Genomic DNA, 12,844 nt, shown 5'->3' on the forward strand with positions numbered 1-12,844 from the left:
CTTCATTTGGCTGTGAGGAAGCCTGGAGCTAAGTTTTGTGCTCAAATGCTATTGTTTGTCTTAGCCAGAAGTTTTTTTCCTTTTTTTTTAAAAAAAATATATATTTGTTTTTCATTGTAAATCACCTGAAGTCTCCTTGGGAGAAGGCTTTGGTAAAAATAAGCAAAAGACAAAATACAATCTTGTTGGGGCCATGCTGAGGATATAAACCAAAACAGTTTACATAACACCCCCAAAATCTTTCTATTTGAAAGAGAATATTTTAAACAGAATCCCAGGAAGATATCTTTCATGGTGTTTATTGCATTTTTCATGCCCCTCACACCACATTTCAAACTACTTTGGTTACTCAGAACATAACACGGACAGAAAATTAGCTGATTTTTCTCATGTATCTTGTCATATATCTAAAGTTTTGTACCTTGCCCAAAACTACTTTCTAAAATAAACCAATTTAAGTCTACATTTATCAGTCAGGCTTAAAATGAAGAATGGCATCACTCATTTCACCTATTGTCTGGGTAATAATTATGCTTAATTTGTAGTTTTATTTGGTTCCAAAATTTCTTCCAGGAAGAAAGCCCTATCTTGTCCCACTGATTGATAACAGCACACGTGTTAGATCACACAGCCCAAGAAGCCTGCACGGGAGCCAAGATATGAGTAATTTAATAACAAAACCCCATCATCTCACATTTGCTGCTTTTGTGAGTGATGGATCCTTTCAAATAACAAAGCCTTTCATTTCCCAAATTTTCATTACAGGTGTGGTGATGATTTTTGTTTCACTTAAAGATTATCTTTATGTTTAAACATTTCAAACGAAATCTTATTTACGAAAAAAAAGAAAGAAATGAACAAAATAGAAAAGCAGGGGGAATAGCTAGAAGGAAGAACACAAATCTTGGGCGTAAAATAGTTAACAAGGAAATCAATTTGAGCTACCCAACAAGTACTTTATGTTCAACATTTTGCTTCTTTATTCCCATTCAATTTTAGCTTATTATACAACTTAGCTTCTTGCTTCTAATTATGTAGTCATTTCCATTTCCTTCTTTATTTGTTCAACACAAACACTGAATAAGAACTACTATCAGACTCTTCATATTATACAATATAAGCATCAAACACAAACATGTTTTGATATTTATTTGCAATATGTCTTTTGTTTACAAACTTAATTATTATATAAAATAGTATTTACAAAACAGACTTGTCTATGACAAGGGAGATAACAGTGTCAATCCGTGGCACTTGAAATTAAGTTGAAATTCCTTTAAGAATCCAAAGTGGTTAATCCATCTTTTATACAATCATTAAGGAAAATTTCCTACTATCAACTCAGCAGGACCATATGAAGTGCTGCAAAAACTGAGTTTCTGGTTGTAATCAGAAAATTGCTAACATATTTTTAAAGCCCTTGCTTTCTTCTGGAAATATAAAATCTACTTTTTCTCATGAAACGTGTGTGTAACATGGCTCTTCAAACCAGACCTCGGTATGATGTGGGTCTGGAGTGCTCCTTGAAAACTGTGTCAAGTTCCTGAGTTCCCTGACTTGTGATATGGGGGTGTGCACTAGAGGCAGGTTTTCTGAATTTAATTAAAGCATAAGCTTTAAGGCATTGTTCCAGCCCCACATCCAAGTCCCTGGCAGGAGACAAGGCAATACATTCACATGGTTGTGTTTTTGTACAATTGGCAAAAGTAAGATATTTTAACCACCATCAGCTGAGACTGAGATCTCTTTCCCTTTCAGTTTTCCCTTTGTCACTTTCCCTCGGGTTGGGTGGTGCTGGAGCAGCCTGGGTGTGCTGTATTGTTTTGTTTTTCCTTTTTCTTTGGAAGGACCACCCAAATTGCATAAATTTCTCATAAAATCTGCATCAACGCACCCCTAGGTGTGATAACAGTACCTGTTTTACAAGTAAGTTGTGCAGGTTAAAAGAGCTGATGGATGGTGCCAGGTACAGAGTGTATCCAATCGTTGCTAGGCATTATTATTCCCCCAAGAGTTTCTATGTCTAAGTCACAGAAGTAAGCATTCTATGTAATATGCTTAAAAACTAACTATGATTTTTCCCCACAAAAGGAATTTCTCCACCTCATGTAGGGGCTACATCACAATTTTCTTAGACTCTAGGCACCTGTGACGCTTTGTTGAACCCCTTCATCCATTAAAATCTTTTAAAATGAGATAAATGTCCCAAACCACCAAGGACTCAAGAACCAAGGTAACACAAAAAACAGCATCTTAAACAGGGGTTCAGGTACACATACTGGAAATCTGTTTTGTAAACAAGGTCTCAGAGATAATAGGAAGCATTAGTTTTGGCGTTTAAAATACGCATATGGATAAAGCTGGCCGTTAGAACACAAGTGGGGTCCATGTCTTACTGTGAAACACACACTTTCATTTAGGGAGACTATTTTTCAGTGTACCTGATGGTGTTTTCTTGCCCATTTTTAGTTACATTATCAACAGGGAAATATTGCCTCAGAAAATAAGGTTCGTTTTGCCAATTTAGAAATTGCTTTGGAATTTCATCCAAAGGTCTCTTATAAAAACACGTTGGCCCGTGTGCTGGTGCATCAAATAAATCACAAATGAAACAAACAAGTTGGCTTCCTATTGAAGGTGTGTCTGCAGAGCTCTGTGACTCTGCGTGCCAGGGGCTCCATCTGGCACATTTCTGAACTTTGCAAAATTAATTGTGCTGAAGAGAACATCATCAAACGCGTCCGGCATAGAGGGTAAACATCTTCAAACCATGATTCTGCGCCATCAAACACTCTCCAGCTAATTACATTTGGTGCATTACTCTGGACGAAAACCGAGGCCAAGTGAAACTGCGGAAATGGGAACAATGCAAGGAGGAAAAATCTCACCCCATTAAGAGATCCGTTTTTTCTCCGCACAAATAAGCCCACCACGCCTTGCAGGCAAGACTAGATGACTCCGAATGCCCCCGCAGGCCCTCTCCGGCCGAGCGAGCCCTGCGTGGGCAGGAGGAAAGTGCCCGGAGCTGCAGCGCCCCAGCCCTGGGAGCATTTTAAGTTATTCATAAAATCTAAGCAATCGCTCCCCTTGTCCTTCCCCCCCCGCCCCCAACCATCCGCGCCCCCGCGTAGAGGCTAGTTTTCGAGTGTATTTACAGAGGAAGCTAAAACACGGCCGCAGGTCGTCCTCTCCTCCAGGCAATGTTTGCAATGCGCTTTGACACGGTCTCGAGAGCCGCTCTCCTCGCAGGGCCGCCGCGCGCTAGGCCTGCCTTCCCGACCATTTGCACAGGCCAGGCCGCTCCTCTCCGCGACTCTTCCGTGACCTTCCAAGATGGGCCTCGCGACGGGACTCTCCGCGGAAGCACCACCCTCGGCGCTGGAGCCCCGAGCGCGGCCGCTCCTCTCCGGCTCCCGGGGGCGGCCCCGCGACGAGCGCCGGACGCGCGCGGCCCCGCCGAGGGGCGACGGCGGGGGCGCGCGGGCGGCTTCCGGCGGGGGTGCGCGGGGCGGGGCCGGGGGCGGGGCCGGGACCCGGGTAGCGGCGCCCCCCGCCGAGCGGCGTGCAGGCACCGCCCCCGCGCGCCGCAGTCGGGGCTGGAGCGTCTCGCCAGTGGCGGTGGCCGTTACTGTTGCCTCCGCGCGTCTGTGGCGGCGGCGGCGTCTCCTGGGGCTCGCGGAGGGCAGCGGGCCACCCCTCGCCCGCGGTCGCCTGCTGCAGCCCTGCGCTGGGACTGGGGGAGGCGAGACGGCGGAGGCGGCGGGTGGTGTTCGGCCCCCCTCCTCCACGCTTCCAGCCCACGGGCGACTGCGAACTCCGGGCAGCCCCCGGGCGGCGGCCGAGGATGGCTAGATAGCGGCGCGCGAGCGGCCCGTGAGTACTGGGAGCGGGTGGGCGCGGCGCGAGGCGTGGGGAGTGGGAGCCGCAGACCCCGGAGCCGGGTCCCCTGGGCGCATCGTCGCGGGCGCCGGGCGGCCGGCGCGGGGCCGGGGGCAGCGCTGCGGGCGGCTTCGGCTCCGCGGTCCGGGAGCGCCCGAGAGGAGTGACCGGGGCGGGGGATGGGGCGCACCAGCTCTCGCCGCTCTCCGCGCCCTTGGGCCACCCGGGCTCCCGGAGGACGCCGACTCCCCGGCCGCGAACTTCTGCCGCTCGTAGGTCAGAAGTTCTGAGGCCACAGGCTACCTGGGGGATGGGAAGGAGCTTTAATTTTATTTTTCTTAAGTGATGTAATCAACCGAGTGACCCCCGTGCCTCATCTCTGCATTAAAGCTAGTTCGCTGTCCCTTCTGTATTCATGGTGTATTTTGATTTACCTTTATTTTATGTGCTTGTATCCGAAGGTGCTATACTGATTGAATCCAGAGTTTAAGGAGTTGACCGTCAAACTTAGGCTTCATAATAGATTCCGATTTTAAATGCATCGTTTCAAAAGACAGCTGGAATCCTAAGTTCTGACCGACAGAAAATTCTGCATTTCACATGTTGTGAATTTACGCCTTGAATAATGTGATTCTAGTCTCCACCTTCCTCATCCCCACCTTTGGCTTCCAAAAATATATGAGGTGTTTTATTTGCGGTTGGGTACCTCTGTGCTCCTTTTTGTATGGCTGTGTTATTGCACTCAAATATTGATAGAGCATATATGCTGCTACTCAATAGCATTTGTATGGAAATGAATTTCTCTGCATGTTTTAATGTGTTCATTTAAGGTACATTTTCTGACAGAAAGGTTTCAGTTTAAAGTTTGCCTTCTGATTTGTTTTCAGTTTTAGATTTATATTTAACTTTAAAAAAATGTGTTTTGGAGTAAAGTGAAGTGACTTAGTACTATCATTTAGTCAGAGGTCCAAAAATGATGCCTAAATTAAATTTAAAGCAAATTCCCCTTCCTAGAAAAGTGAAAGCGTTTGCTTAGTGCAAATGATGCTTGTCCCTTCCCTTAAATGCTGATTTTGCCACAGATCTGAAATCACATTTCACTAATATCAGAGGCTTCCTTGTCTTAGCCTGGCAGGGGAAAGGAAACCTAAGTATAGAGTATGTTTTTAAAAACACTGTCCTCTTACTTGTTTCATAGGTTGACTTTCTGTTTTATAGCCAAGGGGAAACTGTTGATTTGGAGACTTCATTAGGTAGTTACAAGCTCGATTTAAATTTCCCTTACAAGCATTGAATTGAGGTTTATTTTCTTTGTAATAGGTGAGATCACAAGCTCACCTCTAATTACTGGAGAGTTGGATTCTTTTCTGGGGAATAAGGATCAGGAACTTTGCTGTCAAAGAGAACGAACTTCTGTGATTTTTGAAACCTTCCGCCTATTGATGGTCATTGTTCAATAATATGTTGGCAATGATATAAATTATTATAACATTAAAATTTATCACCATTATTTGTGGGACCAGCTGCCTGTGCGCCCTCTAGAAGATTCAGCATGTATAAAAAGCTATGGAGTGAAAAGCGTATCTCCTCTCCCCACCCCCCGCCCCTCCACTGCACCCGGTTCTCCCCAGGACCCTGTGTATATCTTTCCAGATAAAGCCTATGCTAGTATAAACATTTTGTATGTGTTCTTTTTATTTGTCTTTCCACAATTGAGGACACATTGTGTACTCTGTTCTGCACCAGCTCCCCGCCCTCCCTTTCCCTCCCCGCAGAGTACTAAATCTTGGCAGTCTCTACATCGGTACCTAAGAGCTGTCTCATTCTCCAACAGCTGCGGAGTACTCCATTAAGGATGAGCCATCATTTATTTAACCTCTTCTTTATTGAGGTATGTGTAGTAGATTGTTTCTACTATTTTGTTGTAGAACTGTTGTAAAACATTAGTTTCTGAGGTTTTTAAGTGAATTTCAATTATTCCCAAAGGCAATGGTAACATTTCTTTGCATCATGTTCCAGGAAATAAATGCCCCTTGTCTCCAGTGTACACTCTTTCCTTTTATATAATTTCAAAGTGATCCATAAGGGTCTCTGGTGTCTTTGTGGTGAAGTGGGAGACACCAGGGCCAGTTACTAAGGTGGCATTCCTTGATTAACACCTTAGCTCTTTGTCTCAACAAAAGAAATAGAACAGATATAAAATTTTAAGAGTAATCTGCAAGAAAAATTCTTAGGAGTTTAAATATTTTGAACATAGAGAAGAGGTTCATATTTTTGGTTAGGTTGGAGGTAAAGGCAGGTTGTGTTTTATAAAACTTGTTTGCCATTAGGCACCGACACCCCTGCCTTCTGCAAATGATCACTGGTATCTCATATTTTAATGTTGCTATATGTTTATAAATTGTACACTTTGGGAGAAGGTTACACGTAACTCTTAAGGAGGAGTGTGCTTTTAGAAAATATTTGGCCTTTCTAAATTAAAAATTGAGGTCTCTTAGAGTGCTCTTAAAGCAATAAATTGTAGAAGTAAGACTAATGCTAGCAGTTGAGCCAAATACATTATAAAATTTGAGTATTATTCATTGTTGAGCTTTATATTTCCATTATGTTTATTTTTGAAAGTGTTTTTATAGCTAATGTAAGAAACTATAATAATCCTTTTTTTAAATGACCAGGGAAACCTTTTCATGTTTAAGGTGTTTTGTTTTTTCTTTGTTATTTAATACCTGTCATTGTGGTACAAAACTGCTAACATTGGCTGTGTTTGCTCTTCTTAAATAAGTATTTTCTGAGCATCGTTACATCCCAGGCAACTTTCTAGAGACTGAGAAGGTAGCAATGCACAGGACAGAGACCCCATTCTAATGAGTTCACCTCTTAGTGAGGGAGATGGATAAAAAGCTGAGAAGCAATAAAGACAATAAGGTCAGAGAGTGAGACGTGCTAGGGAAGTGATAAAATAGGGTTGCTGGGATAAAGAGGGGCAGGGTGGGGCCGCTGTTTTAGACTGAGCAGTTCTGGAAGCCTCTCTGAGGTGAAGAAATTTAAACCGAGAGTTGAGTGTGTTCTTGGAGATCTGGAGGAGTGGTGGCTGAGGCAGAGGGCATGACATACGCGGAGGGCATGGCTTGTGCAAAGGCCAGGCGGTGGGACCGAGCCTCACACACCAGGGGAACAGACGGCCGCCAGTGTGGCTGGAGTTTCTGATCAGAAAGGCGCTGGGATGGGTGTCTTGGGCATTTGCAAATGGCAAGGAAGTTTCAGTGACGTGGGAGAGAGACCTTGGATGGTGGGGTTCCTCCACCTGGAAGCTCCAGGAGGGCAGGTGTGGATCTGCTGCTTCTTCATTGCTTAGCCTGGGTCATGATGTGCTGTGAATATTTAGAGAATTAACTAATAATTAGAGAATTTAAAAAATAATCTTGTCTGGTTTTTCTCAAAATACTTAGATTTGGGAGTCTTTGAACTGAGTTTTCTCCATCTTGGCTGTGGCCCTTGACGTTACCAGATCCATCCCACTGTTAAAGCATCTTCTCACATTGTTGCTTTAAGTGAGTTGCATTTTGTTTTTGTACCCTGAAATTAAACTATGAAGCCTTAAAAATGTGCCTAATTTTCCAGGACATTATAGTGATTTCTGAGTAATTCAGTCAGAAGTTCCATCTTTGATTTCAGTGTATTAGCCCTTTGCTTAAGTGTAAAACTTTGGGAGGCCTTTTTTAGTATAGTGAATGTTTGAATTCTTTGGGGGCAGATTACAGACTAATGAGCCCATAAAATATATGTACTTTATGCAGGTACTTTTATTCTCACAGGAAGAATGTGTGCCTGTTCTATTTTAGGGTGTATCAGGAACTGTGGTATTTCCTCTTCCCAACTTCTAACTTGTTTGTCATTCTAAATATATGTTCCTTTAGATTAACTGAAATCTTGGGAAATGAGTGTTGTGCCAAGCAATTGTTGTAGATGCCTAATTAGAATCTGTTGTCTTTTTCTTAACTGTGACTTTTGGGGTCCTGTCCAACATCAGGAGCTGTGATCTTGCAGAATGAGGGGATTTGATATTTTTATTTCCTATTCTAATTGGTTGATGCCTGAACCCAAAAAGTTGCTCCCATGTAAGATGATTTTATCTTTCAGCATTCTCTCATGAGCTGTATGCACATGCTAGGTAAAGGATGGACTCTGAAATCTTAGATCAAGTTCCTTTTGTCTTTTGTCAGTCTCCTTGCAGCAAAAACCCTCCAGGGAAACTAACTGAAGCCCGTAAGCATCTGTTTTATAGGTCACTGGAACATGTACAGGCCGAGGCGCTTGAGTCAAAAGTACCGGTACTGCTCCCTTTACATTTCCTTTGTGAACTGTAGAGATGCGGGACTTCCAGGTTGACTTTCCATTGTCTACAATTGACAACACATACATTCTTACTGGTACTGGCTGCTCCTTTTCGCTTCTGTGGGCAGAGGTTGTGTATATCAGTTACTGTTTTATGCTTTTATGTTGGAAGTTGAAGAAAACCTTTTAGTAGGTGAATTTTTCACGTACTTTTGCAGAAATGTGAGAACACCTTGCCTCTACACATTCTTCTGGTTTGTAGGGCAGGTACAGAGGAGGACTTGAAATCACATACCCAGAGCTGAGAATCTGCACCTGTATTATTAAGTGGTAGTATCCTGGAAGACCCCAGAAAGGTGCTAGTGCTTGTAGACAGTGTGTGGTTCTTCCCTAAGGGTGACTTGGGATACTGAGGCCCCTTGCCTTCCTCTCTCAGCTTGCAGAAGCAGGCTTCTCCAAGGAGACCCTGGATCAGAGGACAGTTGAAATGGTGGTGGTGGGAACATGTGGAACATAACAAGTGGTGGCAGAAGGCATGCCCCCATATCTCCTGTTAGAAATGCTGGTGGGGCAGTGAGTTGTAGACATTCTGTAGACAGAATGTGCCTGTGAATTGGGGGTGCGGGTAAGCTGGAGCGAGCTGAGACTCGGCTACCACAACCCCAGTGCTGCAGCTGCCAGCACGCCACCTTAAAGCTGGGAGCCAGCCTCCCAGCCGCAGGCTTGGAGACCAGCCGCCACACCACTGGTCCTGTTTCATGTTGGCTGTAGTGTTTATAGTGCAGTGCAAAAGCGAAGGAACAAGAACATTTTAGGATCCTTTTCAAAGAAACAGTTAAATTGGGAGCATAAATCTTCATCCACGTGAAACCTGATCCTGTATTATCCCTTGAAATTATCTGGATCACCAGAGTTTCACTCTAAATGTAAAATCTGGGAGGAAGGGGCTGAGAGCCTGGTTCTGATTTCTAAGGAAGGACTATATGTAGTCCTATATATAGCTTAAAATGCAAAGTACTTAAGAGCGGTAGGAGCTTAAGCATTCAAACAAAACCAAAGAAGGTATAGAATTTAAGAGCCAGAAAGGGCCTTAGATCTTCTGGTCAACTTTAAGTTTACTGCTAAAGAAACCAAGCCCCAGAGGTGTTCTCATTTGCCTAAGAATCCAGTAGTTCCAGACTGGCATTGTAACTATGATTTGCTAATTCCTAACTGCAGGGCTCTGCGCTCCACTCTGGAACAGCAGGGGATCTGTGGGGTTCACTGCTGTGTCTCCATAGAACAGTGCCTAGCCCACAGTAGACATTCAGATATTTATTGACTAAGTGAATATGTAAGAATTTTGAGAACTTAAGATTGCACCTTAGCTATAAGATAGTACTTAAAAATTTGAGAGAATATCCAATTTTGTGAGTTTGTTTTCTTGTAAACAATAGAGCATGTTAACTATTAGAGCCCAACCGTGAAGCCTGATATTAACCAGGTGGGCAGACAAAGATGTGGAGTCTTACTGGCTTGGCACTTTTCAGAGCCCAGTGTCACTAGATTTTTTTAACATTCATTCTGTTCATTCTGCTGGGATGTGCTGTCAAAGTTCTATATTTTGTATTTGAAAACATGTGTACTATAAAATCCAGCATTTATTGTCCACATTGTCTGCTCTTTTTCTTGATACGTTTTATCAAGAGTTTCACTGTTTTTAAAACTTAGAGCCATATAGGGATTTGACTGTTCAAAAACAAATCTTGCTAACTATTAGGTTTGGGGGATTGTCACTTTCGAATGCTGCTGGTGGGTATTTTCAATTGTTACAACTTTCCAGGAGGGTAATTTTGCATTACTCATAGAAAGCCTCAAAAATGTGCCATGTCCCTTAGTCAGGCATTTCCACCACTAGGAATTTAAGCTAAGGGGAAAAAAAAATTAAGCCTGTGTATGGAGACCAATCTATAGCAGTGGTTCTCGCCTACATAGGCATGTGGGCCCATGTTCCTGTCAGTTGCTTTCTCCTGGCACAGTGATTCGTCCCTTGATGGGAAGCCCACATAGTGGGGTGTCTCAAAATTGTCCGGGGGAGTTCTCTCCCAAATTAGGAAAAACCTCATCTCCAAATTCTGGTGACCTCCATGAAAAGTACACCAAAAAACCCAACCTCTAATTTGCAAAAATTATTTTTGCAGCTTTGCTTATGATAGTTATAAACTAGAAATAACTTAAATGCTCAATAATAGGGATATTGATTACATAAATTGTGGCATACATATGTAATGGAAAACCCTTTCTTCATTGACACTGAGGTAGGGAAGTATTTATTGATGTAGAAAGATATTCCAAGTTTGTAAACTGAAAAAGCAAACTGCAAAACAGTATGTGTAAGTTGATCTAGGAGTGGTTTTTTTTGTTCTTGAAGAAAGAGGCAGAGAGAGAGCTCAAGCAAGCTCAAGTGAGTCAGAGCCTCAGTTTTCTACCTTTTATGTAGGAAAATGCCAGGAAGGCTATGCTCCAAATGCTATGTGTTTTGTGTTGAAAGTACAGGTGACTACTATTTTTAGAGTCTACCGGGTTACAGTCCATAGGGGTCGCCAAAGAGTCAGACAAGACTTAACAACTAAACAACAACCATTTTTGGTTTCCTGGATTTCCAACATTTAAAGCATATTTTGTAGTGAAGGGAATGAGACCAGATTCCCTTTTTGATCTATTGGTTGTGTGAACTTGGGTACGTTCTGTGTCTGATTTCTTATCTGTTAAGGGAATAATAATATCCAGCTCATGGTGCCCATAGCTAGTATGTAAATACTACCTTGACCTCACAATTCTGTTACGATTAAGGCCAATAGTCCTACAAAGACAAATTTCTTAGCCGAATAACTTATATCAACTCTTGTAAGAAGCATTTTAGGGCATTCTGATGAAATATTTCATTGCTTCTGGTCACTGGGAAATAAGTTATTATTTACTTTAAAACTGCAGTCCTTTCCATTGCCAAGAGATTTTATTTTGAATCAAAAGCTTTTTTCCCCCTTTTGTTATCGTCTTTAACAGTCCTGTATGATAAGTTCTTGAATGTCAGGATACAATCTTTTTTACTCATAGAGTTGTTAAAATGACATGTGATTCATTCATTCAACAACTATTGAGGGCTTTTTTCCCCCAGTCAGTGGGTAGGCATCAAATAGGCAGCAGTGCCCAGGGCAGACACATGCTCACTGCTGAATGACATGGAAAGTGCCCAGGGCAGTCCAAGGCCAGGAGGCACACCTACTCAGCAAAGCTATGTTACCACGGCTGACAATCAAGCGGGCCTCATTTCCTCTCCTACAATTTTGAAAGAAACTGTTGTGATGTTACTTTTCAGTGAACACAGACATTGCCTCCTGCTTGTTCCACCAAGGACATGAGGTGCTGACCAGGTTATTTCACCTTGACATTCTCTCATGATTTAGTGATGACACTTGTTACACATCTGTTAGAATATCCTGGGCTAACAGTCTTAAAATTGCTACTATGTATCTTCTGTGAAGGACATGCCTTTTTGAGATTATTTTATGTAAAATTACTGAAGTAGGTTCGTACTCATGAATTTAGGATGGATGGATATCCATGGATATACCATTTGAAAAATTCCAGCACATGGTCTTACTGAGCATGAGGCAATAAAACCTGCATTTTAAAGTGAGGTTTCCATTTGACAATATATCAAAACACATTAATTTTTTTGAGTCAGATCTTTTAAAGTTGGTAGCAGCTTTAAATATTTTTATATAAAAGAAACCCTCAGTGTTCATGAAAAATGTCTTAGGACCTTTATGACAAATACTGACCTTGCATTTTATTTTTCTCATATAGCCTAATAAGATGGTATCATATATCATTTTTTTGTTATTCCTGTGGAGAATGCATGTAGAAGTCATGTCACAGATTGGAGCCACTAGCAAAGCCAACATTTTATTCCTTCTTTATCTCACATTTTTTCCATTTATAACACTGCTTCCCATGGCCCACTCTGCTCCCCTGGCCTCTGCTGGAACCAGCAATTGGCTTTCTTCTTTTTATTCGGGTGGGGGGGCTCCCTTGTCATGAATACTCTTTACCTGTCTTGAGATATACTGAGTATGTAATAGTAAATGGAGAGCAACAAAGCTGTGTTGACCTGTAGACATTAGACTGTTGGCTCTGTTGGCTAGGTGTAGAGTTTAGCCAACTCAGTGTTTTCTCAAATGCCAGCTTCAGTAAAATTACAGACAACTGTGTTTTGGAACTTTTCAGTTCACAAATCGTCAAAGTTGTGATTGCTCTATTCATGCATTCCATGGGCTGCATTGCTGGGATCAAAAACTCAAACGCTTACAGCGACAGAAGAGGCCACAGATGTTGCTGAGTGGGTGTAATCTGCCTTTTGTCTTTATGCTTTTGATAAAAGCCATAAGAAATATTTGATATTTTTACTTGCTTCTTAATTCTGCTGCATGGTAGACCACACTGGATGCATGGCAACTGAAATTTGTCTCAGTTTGGGGAAATCCATAGGGAAGAACACTGAGGAGGGTTGGATCAGGAGCAGCATGAGCTGAGTTTTGAAGGACAAGTTGGTGCTGGTTAAGTGGATAAGGAAGAGTGGGGTGGGAAA

At 42.6% G+C, this 12,844-nt stretch overlaps 1 protein-coding gene across 5 annotated transcripts in view; it reads left to right on the forward strand.

The window, feature by feature from the left end:
• The window catches only part of LIFR (LIF receptor subunit alpha), a 115,967-nt gene that overhangs the window by 36,040 nt on the left and 67,083 nt on the right, over window positions 1-12,844 (forward strand). The window contains exons 1-2 of one of the 5 annotated variants that reach the window (XM_043887141.1): window positions 3,802-3,873; window positions 5,714-5,770. The exons of 1 other annotated variant lie outside the window; for it this stretch is intronic. Coding sequence is in view for 1 of the 4 variants with exons in the window: in XM_043887140.1 (XP_043743075.1) it covers window positions 3,201-3,873 (673 nt within the window). In the remaining 3 variants the exon portion in view is untranslated. Of the gene's footprint in view, window positions 1-2,616; window positions 3,874-5,713; window positions 5,771-7,345; window positions 7,431-12,844 lie in introns of those variants that run through there. 3 more of the 5 variants (XM_043887140.1, XM_043887142.1, XM_043887144.1) reach the window with 3 other exon arrangements.

The sequence above is a fragment of the Cervus elaphus genome, chromosome 25 (assembly GCF_910594005.1).
Source record: "Cervus elaphus chromosome 25, mCerEla1.1, whole genome shotgun sequence".
NCBI lineage: Eukaryota > Metazoa > Chordata > Mammalia > Artiodactyla > Cervidae > Cervus > Cervus elaphus.